This window comes from Poecilia latipinna, unplaced genomic scaffold, assembly GCF_001443285.1.
Source record: "Poecilia latipinna isolate Pla-1442-1.1 unplaced genomic scaffold, P_latipinna-1.0 Scaffold271, whole genome shotgun sequence".
NCBI lineage: Eukaryota > Metazoa > Chordata > Actinopteri > Cyprinodontiformes > Poeciliidae > Poecilia > Poecilia latipinna.
Genome location: NW_015112887.1, coordinates 294,574 through 313,672, shown reverse-complemented (window position 1 = coordinate 313,672; position 19,099 = coordinate 294,574). Strand labels below are relative to the sequence as shown.

Below are 19,099 nucleotides of genomic sequence, written 5' to 3'. Positions count from 1 at the left end.
CTGTAAACAAGGCCTCTGTCTGATGGGTGATATTTTAGGTCATTTCGCTCATTCATCCAAACAAAATATTTTCCATTGTTAAACCTTCCCCTCACTATGCATCACCATTAAGGTCTAAGCCCACTTTAAAAAAAAAAAACGGCTGATGTGACAGTTGTGGGTAAAGTGCACTGAGTGACCTCTGAGCAGCGCAGGTCGCCTGGTGACAGTGGTAGATGAGGCTGTGACAGTGCTGGATGATCCTCCAGTTCAGGACAGGGTCAGAGGTGTTTCGGTGGGGCAGGGGAAAACAGCTAGATCCTCCGCGCCGAGGTCAGCTTCAGTGATGGTAATGAGATAACAGAAAAGGACAAAAGTGAGACGAGACTAATGGAGCAGTGAAGGGGAGCTTACTTTCACACATCTCCGCGGATCGCCGAGGCGCTTTATACCTACAGTATGCTGATTTATGGTTATTGTAACGTTATATTGCACTCATTGTCTTTCCAAAACAGAGCCAAGGCATTATAAATGGTGTTTTTTGGTTAGGGGTATTCATGAGTGAGTGTCTCCTGTTTTTCTTGTGAAATCCAGAATGAAAGCCTGATGGACAGGGACTTTTAAAATTGCGCCAGACAATAGCAAAGACCCTGCAGGGATTTTGGCAGGAAGTCTTTAGACTCGTTCCTCTTTTGCATTAAAAACTGACTCTGTCATGAACTGACAGCGATATGATTAGGAAGCAAGCTCCTCTGTGAAGTTGAAGTTGAATCCCCAGCGTCATGTGTCCGCCCAGCTTTTCTCCGGGGAAACGCAAAAAAAATACAATCCGATCCACGATCTGATGTCACCTGCAACTCTTGAGGAGGAAACAAAAGCAGCAGCGGCATTGTCAGCTGGCACAGATACCACAGTGATCACTTCCACCATAAATCACCGCTCTTCAAAAGGACTGGTGTCTGGTGACAGGATGAGCCGGCCAAATAAAGCAGAGTTCGCCGTGACAGAAACTCATAAAGCGAAGGCGGCCTTTCGTATTGCGTGAGTTGAGGGTTTCTGTTGAGAACGCGACTGCAGAGCAACGCGAGAGCGAGATTTTAAGAAAAATGGGCTACAGGGATCCTGACAAACAGGTTTTCCCCAACTGGAGGCAAATTATCTTAGCAGGTACGAAATACATACATGAGTTATAAAATTGAGGGTGGTGCATGGCAACATTGACTTTACTGCTTCTGCTCTTTTAGACAAGTCGGATGTATAAAGTATGTGATCGATTAATTTTTTTACCTGAGCTGTTTATGTATGCAGCTCCTCCACAGTTGGCATGAAACTCCTGGCTGCTACTCTGATTAATGTTCTCTTTGCCCAGACTTTCAACTTAGGTGAACTGAATAGTGGGATATTTTTTGTTTGTTTTTTTTTTGTTTGTTTTTTTTAGCAATTACGACTTTAAAAAAATGTTTAGTTGCACTGGGCTTTACTTAGGGCCACCAAGTATAAGTGCAAACTAGACTTTTCAGATATTTATTTGATAAACACTTTTCAAAAACCGTGTCTATTTACTTTTTAAAAAACAATTTAAATCCCAACACTTTGTGACTTTACCGTAGCAAAAGGTAGGAAACTGTTTTACTGATAAAACCTTCACAGAACCTCACTTCAAAAAAGGTTGAACTATCCCTTTAAGGCCACTGACAATACACTAAAGTGATTTGACCACGTGTTTACCTGTAAAATCAGATAGGAAGATAGGGCCCGTGTGGATTTCTCTCTTGTGAGGAGTGGATATTGTCAGCTATCAGGAGCCTCCATCAAAGAGCCTCAAATGGCAGCCAGTTTTCAGAGAGTGCATGAATGAGCTCTGCACCCTTACAGTATCTCTGGAATCACATAAAGACAACCTTGTGCTCTGCAATTTAGTGTGCGAGCACTCAGGTGCTTGTGCATGTCTCAACCAGAGGAAAAACAAAAGTATGACTGACATAATCATGTGTCAGAAGATTTATGGTCAAGAGGGAGCAGAGGGGAGAGGAAAACTGGAGAGCATATTTTCTTGCTCCGCCTCCTACTTGGAATTATCGTCTTTAGCTCTGTCCACTTGTTAGACTGAAGCGTAGGAAGTTGCTTTAAAAGAATATGCACAAACGGCAAAATCTGTGTCTCAGTGAAGGCCTTGCAGAACGAATGACTTAACAGCTTTATTAAAGTGAAACTGTGAATCATTTCCTTGATTGTTGCTGGTATTTTTATTATTTCTTTTTATAGATCTCAGGTAGAAAATTGACTCTAATGTGTGCTTTTGTGCTTTATTTGTACAGAAAATTGGATTAGGGAGACTCTGGTTTCAACAAATGCCAGCATCATCAGATGAATTTTTCAAGTCAGTTATAAATCTGATCCACTCGCGCTGTCAGGCCAGATCTAATGATAAAACACAGAGCAGGACGGGTCTTGCTTAAATATGTTTTAAAGACTCATTGTCAGCTTTGACGCTAATTGCTGGCTGGAGCAGAGAGCTGGGCGGCCCTGATGTAGCAGGGTCATGGGTGCAGATAGGGAAGCTGTGGCAGACCTCCAGCAATAACAAAGGGAGTGAGCCAGACTGCCGACCATAAATCTGCTGCTACCACCAATTTCCAGCTACCGCAGGTGATGGGGCCGAGGACGCGCGCTTGTGCGTCTGAGTGTGTCTCAATAAATAAAACTCCAAAGGGTAACGCAACCCTACTTCAGAGGAACAAGGATATTACACCCCTGAACATGTTGGCATGGGCCCGGTCCTGTTTATGGAGAAACATGGCTAAGAGTATAATCAGAGTCCCAGTGATCCTGCAGGGTGTCTGACATGGGCTGAGCTATCAAAGAAGGTGGCACTTTGTGGTTGTGACTCAACTGGGATGAAGTGTTGGGGGACTATGAGTGGTTGGGCTTTGCACCTGGCTGAGAAACACCGCAGGTGGATTTCTGAACTGAACTCACCAACCACTTTATTAGCTACACCTGCTTGATTGCTTGCTAATGCATACAGTGAATCAGCCAATAAAGATGCAGCAATTTGATGTACTTAGGCATTAGGAAACAGTGAAGCATCAGAATGGTGGGTTCTTGGTGCAAGGGTTGGTCTGAGTTTTGTAGAAGCTGATGATCTGCAGGGATTTTTAAACACAGAAATGTGTCCTGTATTTATAGGAAATGGTTCAAAAAAAGAGGAGTTATCAGTTGTGCACTAGTTGAGTCAACATGAATACTGTGTTCGTGTCAGAGAGAACATGTCGAACAAGTTAAAATATCCATTCATTAAAACTGGTGGAAGATTTCCTCTGAATGTTCATAGCAAATTAAGGCTCACCAATTCATTCAGGCTCACCAAAAATTTACAACAGACAAGATAAATGTCGGTTGGTCCAGTGAGTTTAGACTGCAGCTTCAACATTTACATGGTTAGATAAGAATTTGGACCAAACAACATGGAAGCATGGATCCATTCTGGCCTGCCTCACTGGGGCTACTGGTGGTGTGCTGGTGTGGGAGATATTTTACCTTATGCCCCTTTGAAGCAACTTAGCCTCATTTAAAACTCAGCCTATCTGACCACTTATTTGTGGTTCAGTATCCAGCAGATTTTACTGTGGAGTCCAACTATTCCTGGGTTGTTTTTTTTGTCATAGAGCACATTTGAAATATTCAACAGACAATGCTACTTTGGAAGCTGAAATACCATGATGCAATTGCATGATGCAATGACACTCCACATACTGTTGGTCAGCATTTGAAAACCAGCCAATCCAAGAACACCATTTATTTTCCATGGTACTGATTGGCTATAGCCCCAAGAACTGAAATAAGGCTAAGTCAGACTGTTCATATTGGTGTCTGTGGTAGTGCTACTCATTTCCAATGTGTGTATTAAAGCATATTATGTTAGAAAAGACTCTTATTAGTGTTTTTAGTGGAAACCTCAAGTCCTTTTATGGCCACAAACTTCAGCGACTCCATAGTGGCCAAATCGCAACCCACCAGTGATTTGTAAGGTGCAACCTGACAAGTAGGCTGGTGAGGGTCTGTTGTTGTTTTTGTTTTATTTATTTATTTATTTATTTATTTATTTTTCAAAAAGAGACTTTTACTGCTGTAAATAGCAGGTGTAAATCCTTACAGGTAATCCAGAATTAGCAGACCTTGGGGGCAGCTTGTACAGAGAACATCACATTAAAGGAATCAAAACAAAACTGGGATTTTAGGTGCTTTCTTTCAAAAGCAAATCACTGCAGGCAAAAGTTAATAGGAGACGAATAAAGGAGTCGATGCAACTGTCTGTGCACAAGATAATGTGATGCGAGTCCTTCACACAAAACCCTAGTTCAGCTTTAACCAGACACTTTTGAACAGCTGCCTTTTCTTATACAAGCCTTTTGTATCAATATTATGAAAGCTGAAAGCTTTTGTCAGGCAGACAAGCCTCTGCTATTATCCCTTCACGCCCTTTTCCCTTCTTACTAGGTAGATTATCACTGTCACTGACACACCGTAAGGTTTATCTACTGTAAGTTAAAGCTGAATTCTCTGCTCAGTTTCACAAAAAGGTTATTTTTGTGGGGGGAAAAACAAGTAATATCCTATAAAATCCTGCACAGGTGAAAACTTTACAAGCTGCATTCATCAATCCAGGGAGATTACTAGGAGCAGGTTTTCCATCAACACCTTCGGGCCCCGGCTCCTCACTCCACTTCCAGTTCCCTTGTGAGAGTGGAATCCGTAACGACTGTGGGCCTTAGCATCGTTAACATTTCCCTGACACGTCGGCCTGCCTCTCTTGGAGACCGCCCCGCATTTTCTCCGCTATGCCGGAGTTGTTGTAGCAACTAGTGGCCCAGGAGTGAATGAAGCAGATGTGCGAGCCATCTATCACCCGACAGCTTCCACTCCCCCGCCTGAGCAAGTCATCACGGTGACACGTCTGCCCCACCGGCCTCATCAATTACGGCGGTACCCTACCATTAGAGGACAAACACTCCTCTGCTTGGACACATTCAACTGCTTCCCAGTCTGCAGGATGGGCCCTCAATTAAGCATGAATAACTTTCCCCCTCTGAAAGAACGTCTCTCTTTTGGCCCGGCACTGAACACATTGTGCTTGCCTCCTAAAAGCTGATTTAACACCATGGTGATCACATCACACCGGATAACATTTATCTTTATATTTTAATAAATGGTGGTGCAAACCAGAACACTGCAACTATTAACCAAGTAATTGTTTTTTTTGACAACTAATTTTATTTTATTATATGAGAAAAATCTCTGCAGTTCCTCTCCTAAAATCATTCATGAAATAACTAAAGCTAATTGTTTTGATTTAAGATAACCATGAATTTGATTCACATTGGCTCTAATGCTTATAAACAAAAGGAAAACTCTTAAAATGTTTTTCTATCTGCAGTATTGTCTTAGAGATTTAGTAGCATTCTAATTTGACCATACCATTACAGATTTCTCTTTAAGAACTATGGCAACAAAATTACATTTATTTTAAATTTCTGGGAAACTCTCTTAACAATAAACCATTTTTTTATTAAATGAAAAAACGGATTTCCTCCGGAGACTTGTTTTATTCCAGAATACATTTCTAATAAACTAAGTGGAGTCCATTTTAATGGCAGCGAGAGAACAAAAAAATGTTCTGGTTTTCTCATTTTAGCTTGTTAAATTATTAATAAATGTGTTGCTGCAGAATTTCTTAATACTTGTAATTCTATATCTTGTGAGCACAACCAGTGCGAGAGAGACCAGCCTGACTTACACAGCTTTACAGTTGAACAGAACTTCAAAGATTCTTTAAAGAGAAAATGGTTACAAAATCAACATAATGTCATTGATTTTTAGGATTCTATTAGCGATTAGCATTATAAGCAAATATAATGGGGTTAGCATTAACGAGTATTGTATTACATGGAGAATAAAAGCTGTGAGACTACCCAAAGATTTTGAACACTTCCTAATCTAATAGTCATCAAACAGAACTGGAGCATTCACAAGGATAAGACAGAGAAACTTTGCTGTAATACCTTTAGTTTCCTGTTCTCTGTTGATGTCTTAATCTGAGTGAAATTACAGATCCAGATCCATCAAGTACCTCTTCGTTTCCTCTGATTTTGTTTTAAAACGCCTCACTAGTTGCGTTTCCATTATAAATGTACACAAATCTTTGTCAATATTCTGCTAATGTCGAAAAGATTCAATTTCGCAATTGCTGTGTTCTGCACTAAAGCGTGTTGTAGTCAGTGTGGCCTTGTAGCAGAGACATTTACTGTGTTCACTAGTTGGAAACGTATCTAATTTTCAGTTACTGACCCAGCAATCAATGATCAGGGCAAATCAAGTGTAATGTCGTCAGACTCCAGTTATGCTAGTCATTCCTGTCATTCCAGCGTATTTCTCATCAATCATTTCTCTTTGGCAATATTTAAGTGTTGTGTGATGAGTCAATAATGAAAATATGATCTTGTTAGCGTAGTTCTGTTCCTGTATTCCATCAGTAGTAGTTGTGAAATGCAGTAAACAAAGGTTTGAACACAGACAGATATAGACAGCCTCTATCTCGTACAATATACAACAAGCGATGGCCGTGACAGCCACCTGACATATATCAGCTTTTTTTTCACATGGGCTTTATAGACAGATCTCATTGTCCACATCTGACAACGAGTAGGAACAATAAGATATAAATAAAACATTCATATAAAAATAGTCCTTTACAAATATATACTCTATTAACTATCATTTACCAAACGTGGAAAATGTGCCCTTGTTTTTGATCAGCAAATAAGTCCAGTAGAACCAGGTCAAAGTCAAGACAATAAGTACAGTATACAGACTTTTACCTCAACAAGTGGGATTTTCTAGACTAGCAGCAACAGAAGAAGGAAAAAAAAAAAAACTCACAAAAGGTAGATAGGTCAATGTGAGCAGCCTACAGTCGTTCCAGTAGGAACAACACTATGCTACAATATGACTCAAATCCAGTGTGTTAACTGTAGACATGTTTGATTGCTTCAACAAACTAAAAAACTGTTGATTTTTAGTTATTGTTTTTATCCATACAGGACAAGATCAGTAGTTTTTTTTTTTTTTATAGAATAAATTAATATTAATAAGTCTCATTCTCTAAATACAGCATGTTAAATATTTCAAATGGCTATCTCTCTAATTTTGTCTGTGCACAGGGGGGCGGGGGGGTGCAAACTACAGCAGTGTGTCCTGCTCAGCACCACATCCACCTCAACTCATCCGCGTCTTGTACAGTCCGAACAGAGAAAATGTCCGTACCGGTCCATTCAGCTTAAAGTCTCGGGAGTTTTGCTTCATCGACTGAAACTGTGATCCGTTTTCCAGGTTACAGTCGGTCCGTTTCCAGTGTTTTATCAGACAGTTGTTGTGCTGCGTCCCGACAAAGACTCCAAGAAGAAGGGTGAAGAACTTCTTGTGCAAAACAACCGTGGTACCCCATCTTTGGCTGGCTGCATACGCAGCACAGCAGTGCTGTAGTAGTCGTTGCTAAAACAGAAAAGACTGCAAAAGGCAGACTTTAAACAGAAAGTAGACTGTGAAAACTTACAGAAACACACACTCACATCTCCACGCACACAGACACACACCCTCCAATAAATATTCTCATTTGCATGTGTACACCTCTGTCCTTTCGCTGCAGGTGTTGCATTTAACGTAGCAGCACCACAGGAACTTGCAGTTGCACTGCCAGACCCGGGAGTACTGGTGTGTGTTGTATCCCCTTCCGCAGCACATCAGGTCGCAGCCGCTGATGTGTTGCATCATTGTCTTGTTGCACACCCTCCCCTGTGTCCCCAGGCTTCCCGTCACCGGGTCTGCCTCGCAGTAATTCGGCGACTTGTCTATGTACACCAGGTCCGTGTCCAGTGGCTTTCGGTAGGAATAAGGCTTCTTGATTTTCAGGAATTTTGGACGCTTGTTGCGGCTTGCTTTGACTGGTTCCACGTGCACAGCGTGGGCATATTTCTCCTTGAGAATGTAGCCGAGCTCGCGGAACTTGGGAAGTGTAGTCCAGCAGGTTTTGGTTGTGCAGGAGCCTGAGACACCGTGGCACTTACATTCCAGCCGCATATTCTTCTCCAGAATCTAGACGCAGAAAGAAAACAAGGTGAAACACTGAGAACTGGTGAGAGCAAAGGATTTTTAACAAGTTCTGCTATATTCCAATGCAACGCACAGGGCTTAAAGTCAAACTTAATGTCCTAAAGACAAGATTGCAACTGCTGAAACTGACTCAATGTGACTTAAAAATGTACAATGGCAGATTAACTACAGCCCCACCACAATGCAGCATGATACCAAATACACAGAAGCCAAAATAATGTATCAGATTTCATACCCTGTGTATGTAGTTACCACACACAACCCACAAAAGTCAAGAGTGACTGTACAAGGCGCCGAGTGACTAGGATTACTGCTAAATCCCGAGCTGATGACAATGAGAAGTGCCACTGGAGTTTTCTTTAGCAGCAAGGTCAATCACAACTTTCTTTTTTTTTTCTTAAAATGCTGTATATTCAGTACATAATTCTGTTTCCCAAAGACCTTTGCAGGAAACTTATGACTGTATTCTTGGCAAACAAAGCTGCAATAGTAAATGCTAAACACAAAAGTGTTAAGAAGAACTTTTTCCTTGGTGAGCCCCTTCATGAAAACCTTGGCTGCAACTCCTTTAACCATCAGTTGTCCTGAAGCTAACACTTGTGACAGCTATTGTCTACCCGTCTTCCACTCGGGAGCTGAGAACGTTGCTCCCGCTCGGTGTCACCGCTTTTGATTAGGATAAATAAAGGAGTTGGTGGGTGGGTAGGCCGTCAAAACAGAGGGTCTTTTTACTAGCAGAACGGAAGGAGAAAAAGAAAAGTGGCTCGAGGACTGAATCCACAAGTACAATCTTTTCCTTGGGAGGCAATTTAGCTTTCCAGATAAGCCAATTTGAATTCAAGGTGCAAAAACATGCATGGTCTACTTTGTACAAGCAGGCGTGAGGAGACTTTTCAGCCACTGCTTTGGACGTGTTGGTTGTGTGAAGTAGGTTGTTTTGGCAGAGGCGGCAAGAGAAAGGATATCTGTTAACTTTGGTCAATGCTGCCTCTAACCCTGACTTTGGCACATTATTCCACTCAGTGTCTAGCTTTCAGACCCACTGGAGTCTCTTTGTCACTCTGCAGTGTTCTGCAACCATGCATGCAAGAAAAACACGAATGAAAACAATCAGGCGAGCTTTTCCTCCTTGGTATTTTATCATATTAGTCTTGTTCCTCGTTAAGTTTTTATGGCGTAATCTCCAGCGTTTTGTTGCTTTTGATGCTTTCCGCTGTGAATAACGGTTGATTGTATCTCCTTTGGAGCTAAACATGATCGGTTTACAGTACATAGTAAAATTTTTGTTTAAAGTCACAATCTAGATCAGGAAGACACACTCAGTCTTGTAAACTGACTTGTTATAAAGATAGAGTTTATCTATTTTAAAGTAACTGCAATCCTTCAAACAACAACAACAACAACAACAAAAAAAACAGATCCATCACCAATGACAATCAAGCCAAAAAGTAAACACCCCCAAGGTGCGTGTGGAGACACATTTTACCTGATGTGGGTTTGTGAGATTAGCAAAACTGTTGGTTGCAGATTGTCATAACTGTAACTGAAGACTGTCTTAGTGGTGTAAAACATGGGGCGGGGGGGGGAGACAGAGTTAATGCCTTTTCGTACAGTGTCGGTCTGTTTTCAGCGCATGGATCTTGGCTGTAATCAAACCCTGCCACTTAGACAGTTCGTCCTCTAAAAGCAGCTCTTTATTCCACTTCTTGTTTAAGCTTGGTCCCTTCTGCATGGGTCTTTGACAAGCCAAGAAATGGTAGAGACAATTAGCACTTCCTGAGATCAGTCTCAAACTACTTATCAATGGTTTTAGCACCACAACTTCAAATATATATTTTTTTAAACGTATGTTCTTCTGTCGATATTGACAGTGACATTCCAATCAAAAATGCTCTAATACTTACACTGCAGTGGCAGGTAATGAAGAAGCCCTCTACATCAAATATTAATTCAATAGAAGATCATGACCATGGCTAAAGAGGTGCTACACTAAAATCATCCTATTGTAAAACACTGTTCACCATTTTCTTTTAATATTTAACTTCTTATACTTACATTTGAGGTTTAAGGGAAAACAGAGTTGTGTCATTGATTCTAAAAATCACCGGATATCTATTTCACACATGTAGGCCACATATAAAGTTTTTTTTAAAAAAATCAAAAGAAAAACAAAATGATTTTACCCTACGTTTATCTTTGCCTTTCTGTAAAAAAATATCTTAAGTTTCCATATAATGTTTATTGGGACCAAATCCAGAATAAACGTGATCAAATGTTCAATATTGTCCATATAAAAGTGGTTCCAACCTTGCTGTGCTTTTTTACATGCAAAGCATCAGAAAGTCCTGTATTAAAGCTCGATGTTGTCTCCTGACATCTGGACACTACTTTATAAAAATCTATTTTTTTTCTTCTTACAAAAACTCGGGTGCCAACTACATTACTTTCTTTTTCAAACTGACATCTTTTCACCATTCTTAACAGAAATATATGCCTACATAGCTGGGTGAATCAAAAGTGCTGTAGTAAATGCTAAGCCAGTAGGTAGCAATGCCATAATTAACAATAACTACATAAAAATTTCCAATAACATTCTGAGCACAGCTAAAGTAGCGTTGGGATATAGATTCCCTGAAACCGGTATAGCAAATTTTCATACCCTTTGCTCCTGGTCCTTAGGTCCTTCAGCTAACATTTGGTGTTTGACGTAAACAGAATCAGGACACTGTTGTGGGAGTTTCTCACATAAAAAGCAACAGTGTACATATAGAAATTAAGCTTCTGAGTTATTGTTTTGAAATCCAGCCCACGACTGGACACCACAATGGTTTTTTAAAAAAACTTAACTTTTAGAAAATTTTCTAAAATCCCCCACACACACAAATAATGGTGCAAATATGCAAATAGAGCGGAAAATCTTGTTACCAAAATATCCATGTTAAGCTGGAAAGGTCTTATTATAGATAGGTGTGTTAGCGTATATTTTCTCTTTGAACTGGGATAGAGTACATCTTCTTGTCCCTTACCTTGCGTCCCACCTCATTATTATGGAGGTTCATTAGCGTTCTTGCGTTCTGCTTGACCTCCCTCGCATCTATGAAAACTTTGGAGAAGCCTAATCCATAGCGGATGTCTGCTGAGCAGCCTCCCCACTTCCATCCTTGGTCCTTGCTGTAGAAACCCTGCTTTTCCTTGTCACAGCTGCAGTCACTCAGGTTGCCCTGCGTACAAGCGGCTGTGATGGCGTGGGCCACCCCGGCAGCAATGATTGCGTAGGTGAATGCCGCTTCTTTGCTACCTGGGGGAGCAGAAAAGAAGGTGATCAATAACACTGTCTGTGAAATATTGAAGTGATTGGTGTATCTCCTTCAGCTAAAGTGAATACAATAAACAGGTAAGGAGGGAGGTCAATTATTAACCAGTTGTATGCTTACATCACAGCCTTGCTGACATATCACTCAAGAGCTGCAGTGTTTTGAAACCTAACCTGGAAACTGTCCTGCCCATGAACCAAAATGTCTGCTAGCGGTATAGTCAACAAAGCTGCATGAATAAGAGGGTTGTCGACAAGGAAGGGCTATTGATCCTCTTGGAAGCCGCTACATTGTGTGTACACTCCCAAGATAGGGATGTCAGAATCTTCACCCTGCTGTTATCTGTCCCCAATTCCAGCTAACAAATCATTTACACATACGGAAATATTGGCAAAATAAGTAAAGGTTTGACAGAAGGTCTGGTAGAAGTACAGACAGGGTTGGCAGAAAGATTTTCAATATCTCAGTAATGAGCCAAGCGAAAAGTAATTATGGTCTCAAAGAATCATAAAATCCCCTCTCATAAGCAAAGCCATCTTAAAACACCCTGTGATGGAATAAAAGTGTTTATTGTTAAACACAATAAGCAAGAAGAGTGTTTTACTTTTAAATTTCCAATCCGCGATTTATCAAAATGCAAACAGGAAACTGCTGATTACGACATCCATCATATCTATGTGTAAATAAACTCCTCTTGTCACTATTTGCTCTAAACAAACATCATACTTTCTTTGTGCTTCCTCCTGCCACACCGTTCACTATGTGTAGCTGCCATGTTTTTTGATAAACATCTTGGATGTGTGCCCTTGCCATTGAAAGAAAGGAGAAAAAACTAATATTGAGGCATTAATTATGTGGACGTTTTTATGGACTCGATGGGCGAGGAGCCAAAAAAGAAGGTGTGTCAGTGCAGACTGCGCCGTTGTTAATTCTTTCCCCTTCAGTCGCGAGTGCACGGGTTCATCGCAAAAGATGGAGTGAATGAGAGATGGAAGATGTAAGATCCAAGGCCTGTACAGTCACCTGTACGTCCTCCAACAGGAGGACGTACAGGTGATGAACTTCTGATGAACTATCTGTGATGAACTTCTGAACTAACACAGCTTAGTGTAGTCCCAATTAACCCCTTCCCCTTCTCCATTTTTATCCCCATTTTGTCTCTTCCCACTTCCATTTTGTAACTGTATGCAAACTAATGGTATTTTTGGTTACCACTGTGATTAATAATTTTCATTAAAAAGTTCAAATCTCAAGTATAATTTCATCCATCTTATCAGTTATCTGTTCCTGCTTATCTGTGCAGAAGCCTAAAATACTTGTAAGTGACCTCCTGCTGGTAGGTGCAATGCGTGAAGTCCTATAACTGCATTTTGTTTTTACAGTGGATTATGATTAGAACGTACAAAATCATCTGAAATCATTGGTTAAAGGTACCTAGGTACAGCCTTGGTACTAAAGGTCCAACAGAAGATGCCACCATTTAAAAATTCTAAGTACAAAAAGAGCAAAACCTTTAGTACAACTAAAAGTTGTTGTTGTTTTTTTTTTGTTTTTTTTTTTTTCATTTTAGGCCAAAAAATAAGTCAAATGTAAGGTTTTCCACCATTATGCCACTTTGCTGATCTCTCCTTTTGCTTCGGGAGCAATTGCAAACAGCCTAGCTCCCCTTCGTCTGGGCATCAACAATACCACCTATTTAAAACTATTCACTACCTATGCTAATCTGACCAGTGAAACCAATCTATTTGGTATGGCTGTCCAAACCAAGGACTACAAGGAAAATAAAAACTCCAGATTGGCTAAAAAGACCCTCCATTCATAAAGCAGATTGTCAAACAGCACTGTTTCATTTCAAAAGAATACAGAGATAATCCTCTTTTTGCAACAGCAGAAGGCAACAATGCCTCAAACAGCTGGTCCAAGCTGCCACCTATTGTATTTAGGATATTTTTATTTAAATATATTCATCTGAGGTGGAACGAGGAACATTTCTAGAATATATTTTGGTACTTTCTAAAACAGTTTTACAAAACCACCTGAGGTAACTAAACTTCTTCCTCTTCCTGGCATTATTTCAATTGCAATTTCCCTGAAAAGCTTTCCTTAAACGTGACAAAACTCCAGCTGTAATTTCATCAACCCCTTCGAGTTTGTCCATCTCAGCAGCAGGAATACTGACTTGAAATAATTTCTGTCTCTTATTTAGCACTTGCTTTGCTCTGAGTTGTTGCTCGGTGTAATTTATACCCGTGGTAAGCTCTACATCCTTACAGTGAGAGCCACGGCACCCATCACCAGACGGGATAAAGACCAGGGAAAATGTGCCTCTAGAGACCTTGACTGGATGAAAAGAAAGGTTGCCAACATTCTGAAGAGCTTTGTTCCAACACTGGCTTCACAATACCTTTTATACATGTTCAGAAAGTCCCTCCTCGGAGAAAAATAAAGGGCAACTAGGCCTGGTGTAAACAACACTGACTCCTAAGGGATGCTTACAGGTGCAATAGCTATTTGTGTTATTCATAACAAGAAAAGTTTGAAGAGCAAATTATCAACTGGAGAAACACCATCTAGGGTATATGAAAAGTGATGCCTATCCAGCTCAAACAATTTCTGTTTTATCAAGGGAAAAACATCGATCATTTTATGAGTCAGTCCAAATTTTAAAGTTCACTTCTGTCTTTTTTTTTTTTTTTTTTTTTTTATCAAATATTGCTCACTTTTATAGTGGAAGTGATAACAGAGCAAAATGTTAAGAATGGGATTTATCATAAATGACCCCTAAAACGAGCTCACAATCATCAAGTGTATACATGTTTTAATATTTAATAACAAACGTCAACAGACAGCAACATACCCACTTTCAACTCTTTTCCGAAGACAGTCCTCTCTCCAAGAGCAGAGCAGTTCCAGCGCCCGTTTTTGAACTGAAATTGACACTCGTTGATGCCCATTTGTGCTCCCTCTCCGATGACGATAATGGCATCGGGGCGACTCTGGCAGATAATCCGTTGTCTGGGAGCCAAACCAGGGATCTTGTTACAGATTATACTCGCACCAAGGGCCACCACCGACGAAAATCCACTGCGAATAATAATTAAAAAAAAACAAAACAAAAAAACAAACAAACAAACAAACAAAAAAGGATAGAACTGAGAGTCTGCTCGAATCACGTATTATTACAAAAAATATGAACATGCCCAACCCATGAAACAGGTAAATCGTAATAAAAGTTCTTGTTTAGGTATTTTAGTTACATTATGTAGCCTAGTTCCGGGAGCTTTTTTTTTTTTTTTTTTTTTTTTTTTTGCATAATTTACAGGTAGGCTTTTGTAAAGTAAAAGCGCCCGCTTCTATAATAATGGTATTCATTAATCAGCTACCTGTTTTGGAGAAAATAAAGACCTAAGTGTTATGTGTTTTAACCCCTTGAAAGCTGCTATTATTCCTGTTAAAAGTCTTATCTTTCTGGGACATTGTTCTTCATTTGCTGATCAGAAACTGAATAAACGATCCTTACCCAATTTTGAGGTAAACAATCCCTAAACAAAGCAAAACTCTTAAAATCCAACGTCGTGTTCTCCGGCTCATTGCGGCCCAGCTTTCAGTTTCATGCACGGATCTGCAGAGCTGATTTTAATAAAGCGCCTCGCTCCTGTTCTCCGCTCGACCACAGCTCAGGTAACTCCAGGGGGAAGTCCAAAACCACGAAAAGCATCAAAAATTGAAGAAGCCCGAAGGACTTTTTACAAACCAAGCGGGACAGCATCCAAACTCCCCTGGCGAGGCCCCCTCTGGATTGGCCCTCTTGTCATTGCGAGGGTGTCACAGGTAGCCCTTGGGGGTGAGCAAGTGCGATTATCTCTTTCTCACAGTTCCTCTGCTACCCGCAGGTCTTGGTTATATATCTGCCTCATCTATCTGGGGCGTGTTCACAGGAGACAAGGGGCCCTTGCTGAAGAATCCCGCCAGGGGTGACTCTCAACACACACACACACACACGTACAGTCTCTCCTGCTCTCCCTATGTTTTGTACTTTCGCACACTCCTCTGCTGAGAAATCACCGTGACTGATTGGAACTGCAATTAATTCGGCTTATTATGAGTCAGCGTGTCATGCGCATGTGTTTGTTTCACCGCAACTAACAAAATGTTTCCACACCTGCCAAGAAGCACAAAGCAAAAGCCAGGAATAATCACGGCTTTAATTACTCTGTTATGATCTTCAAGCACTAACTCTGATAGAATAATAGCCTTCTCTGTTTACTCTTCTGGTAAGCTGATATTTTGAGTCAGCATTTGTGAAATTAATAATTTTATCACGAATGGATTTGACTTTTATTTTACTCGTGTTTATACATGAAAACGCCTCTATTTTCCACTTTTATGGATCCAGTGGGGGGGCTTCTGCGTGTGCGTGTCCCTTTTTGGCGCCAACCTTCTACAATGGTGACATCTGGTGGCGAAATAAAGGCTCTGCAATAAAGAACTGCGTAGTTCCTTTGCGCTTTCCGTAGTTTGTGTTTTTACGTACGGATTCTCTATCTGTGAAATCTCTACAGGCTGTGAAAACTGATGTTGGTATGGATTTCCATCATCCACATCTTATCGGTGACTGTCTTATTCACATTTTCACATTTCTGAGCGAGGATGATTTAATCAGCGCTTCTACTGTATGCAAGGTAAGACTTCACGCTTCCGGAAGTGGCAGAAACAATCACATCGCGTAAACAACTAAGTTTAGTTTTTTTTTTTAACTGTATTTCTCAGGACTGGCATGAAGCTGCAGAGACTCCTTGGTTATGGAGGTGAGTTATTATTTGTTATATCTAGTATTTGGGTTTTCATGGCAAAAAAAAAAAGATCTACCTGATTTTCAATCATGTGATACTGTGCAGTAGCATACATAAAAATGCTACTCTAGTTTTTTTTTGTTTGTTTTATACATTTTATTGATCTACTTTCTAACTGCTTGTTCCAGGAACATTGTTGTCTGTGTGTCCATAAGATTCTTCTCGCCTTTAATTGTGTGCAGGTGTCAAAATGAATGTTTCTCTGTCCATTCTGGTTAGCAGTACTTAGTCGGAGTCCCATCACACTCTGGAGTACCTCAGGGTTCTATTCTTAGCACTCTTCTGTTTTCCTTGTCTGCCTCTTGGTTCTTATTTAATAGCTACTTTTAAACCCAATATAATTAATACACCTGGCAGATTTAAGTTTACACTACCTGTTTCTTTTGTTTTGAAGTAATAGTAATACTTAGAAGTGCCCCAGGACAAATTCTGATTTGAATCTGACACACAGTCTGTGGCTGAAGGTAAAGAGTTGGGGGAAACCTTCAAGCCTAAAAGACTTCAAGCTTGTTGCCGTTGATGAAATGTCCAAATACCAGTCGAAAAATGCAAGATCCTGGTGATTAAATATAAGAGGGGTTGATTATAATATTTTCATCCTGTGACAAGTTGTGGAACATCGCTCACTAAGAAAACAGCAATAGATTGCCCACATTTAATCTCCATTCACATTTGGTCTAAAGGTTTACAAATCCAGAGCTGTGTTATTGTCGTTTTGATTCGATACCATGCTGATGTCTGATGATCAGATTAATATTTTCATCCACATACTGTAAACTTCATAATGCTACTTCCCTTTTAGTCCACTATTTGCAGTAGTTGTTGAAAAATAATAAATGCGTCCAAACACCTATGTTCTCCTCAGGAGGATGTGCATGCAGCGTTGGAGTTTCTGTAACCTTGCCGCCTTGAGCGGTGACCAGGTCAATCACTCGTGGAAGAGATACTTCCTGCGGCGTTCCCACCTGGAGAAGAACATGACAGAAGGTCGGACGGGAAATTACACATGCAAAAGCTTGAGAGGCCATACAGGTATGCATTTTTCCACCCCTGTTCATTAGGAATATCCTTGGCATGACTTCATTATGCTTCTTTTCTAACCTGTGTGTCAAACATCTTGTTCTTCAGGCAGGGTGGTCGGCCTGGTGTACCTGCAGGGCAATTCATACCTGCTGCCAGACCTGTCCAAGAGCAGTGCTGTTGCTTGCAGCGCGTCCACTGATGGGACAGTTCGGGCATGGAACATCCAAAAAGTCAGTGCTTCTCCTTCAGTAACATCACTCATGCACAGTAGACATACACCTGTCTAGCATAGCATTATGACTGTCCTGGAGTATCCTGCCCTGTATGCTGTAAACTGCTTTACGTTGTTTGATCCAGCATTAATTTCTTCAGTAGTTTGAGCTACAGTAGCTTATCTGATTGATCGGAGTATGTGGAACAAATGTTGCCAATGCAGATCAGCAAGGCCCCTCAGGAGATGCAGTTTTGTAGATGCTCTCATGCAGTTGTCAGACCATCACAATTTGGGCCAAGTCAAAATTTTTCAAATTTTCATTCTTTATGATAACTATAAGAAGTTATACAGAAGGCCCCTTATGAACCACTCATTGGATTTATGTGTGTTGAACCAAGCAGAACATTTAAAAACATGCAGGACGCAGGATTTTGACTACCTCTGTTCAAACACATCAAGTTTGAGGGGACAAAATGTTCACTTACCACTTAACATATTCTACCCATTAACAGGTGTTCTTCTTGCCTGTCACAGTCTCTTGCTTGATAGTTATAATAAAAGTGGCCTTTGAAGTGCTTAATGGCTTAAATCCAATTTTTGTTTGGTGATGCATATACATTTGCATTTATCTTCTACAAGTTGGTTTAAAAAAGGATTTCCCACTGTGGGTATTCCATTAAAATAAATACAAAAAAATAACAACATAAAAACCTTTCTATAGCTTTAGCAATAGGGGAGATGCTGCTAATGCTCACATTTAAATGACAGTGTTTGATTTTCCTTCTGCAATCACACTTTGAATTAATCATTGGAAGTCTAAACAGTGACCCTTGTTGGGCTCTTTGTGCCATGATTTTTATGCCCGTTTTGTTTCTCAGGGTGAGAGCCTGTGGTGTAGTCCTGTGCAGAATCCTTTGACAGGGATTGTAGCTGATGAGAAGGAGGAAGTTGTTATCACATCAGACTCTACAGGCCTCATTAAGACCTGGCAGGGTCAGACTGGTCAGGAGCTGGGCTCTTTTTCTACTGCATCCTCACACTGTACATTACTGCAGTACAACATCAACAATGATTGGTTCCTGACTGTAAGTACCCCCACAATCTCCTTGGTGATCGTGTAGCGTTTGTTGTTGTTGTTGTTGTTGTTTTCTGACATCATCTTCTTTTCCAGGTTGGAACTGGCCAGGGATCAATTTGCACACTGGCTGATTTGACTTTGACTAAAAAGTCAAGTCTAATGGTGTGTGACTCTGTCAAAGTTAACGTACTCCTTGTTTCACCTGACAAGAAGTGGATTATAGCTGGAACCAAGGAAAATGATGATTTAAGTCTAAAGGTATTTGGGGTTGTCTTTGATTACATAATTGTCTGTGTTGCCTGCGCCAGATTGTTTCTGCGTTACCTCTGTGCAAATACCACCTGAAGGAAAATTGGTAAGAATGGAAAGTATAGATGCATTCCTTGTACACCTGTGTTACTTTGCTTCTTTTTTTTTTTTTTTTTTTTTTTTTCCAGGGGTTTAACTGGGAGAGTTTGCCCCCCCCGGC

The 19,099-nt window shown here is 40.5% G+C and overlaps 2 protein-coding genes across 2 annotated transcripts in view; one reads left to right on the top strand and one right to left on the bottom strand.

Moving 5' to 3' along the window:
- Positions 1-6,476: 6,476 nt before the first annotated feature.
- Positions 6,477-15,497, bottom strand: wnt7ab (wingless-type MMTV integration site family, member 7Ab). The gene is made up of 4 exons (XM_015033547.1): positions 14,983-15,497; positions 14,320-14,546; positions 11,175-11,446; positions 6,477-8,130 (listed from the first exon to the last, which is right to left on the bottom strand). The coding sequence occupies exons 1-4, from the start codon at positions 15,051-15,053 to the stop codon at positions 7,648-7,650; spliced, it is 1,053 nt and encodes a 350-aa protein (XP_014889033.1). The 5' UTR covers positions 15,054-15,497; the 3' UTR covers positions 6,477-7,647.
- A 460-nt stretch (positions 15,498-15,957) lies between these two features.
- The window catches only part of fbxw12 (F-box and WD repeat domain containing 12), a 9,026-nt gene continuing 5,884 nt past the window's right edge, over positions 15,958-19,099 (top strand). Inside the window, exons 1-6 of the mRNA XM_015033546.1 lie at positions 15,958-16,144; positions 16,233-16,270; positions 17,181-17,347; positions 17,444-17,568; positions 18,431-18,637; positions 18,724-18,888. Coding sequence (XP_014889032.1) covers positions 16,046-16,144; positions 16,233-16,270; positions 17,181-17,347; positions 17,444-17,568; positions 18,431-18,637; positions 18,724-18,888 — 801 coding nt within the window. The 5' untranslated portion in view covers positions 15,958-16,045. The remainder of the gene's footprint in view (positions 16,145-16,232; positions 16,271-17,180; positions 17,348-17,443; positions 17,569-18,430; positions 18,638-18,723; positions 18,889-19,099) is intronic.

Bases quoted from the DNA above. Each gene is read 5' to 3' on its own strand.
- wnt7ab (XM_015033547.1), bottom strand. From the start codon at position 15,053: ATGAGCCGGAGAACACGACGTTGGATTTTAAGAGTTTTGCTTTGTTTA. The intron at 14,547-14,982 runs GTAAGGATCGTT...TATTATTCGCAG, and splicing joins ATTGTTTACCTCAAAATTGG to TGGATTTTCGTCGGTGGTGG. The intron at 11,447-14,319 runs GTATGTTGCTGT...CTGCTCCCCCAG, and splicing joins CGGAAAAGAGTTGAAAGTGG to GTAGCAAAGAAGCGGCATTC.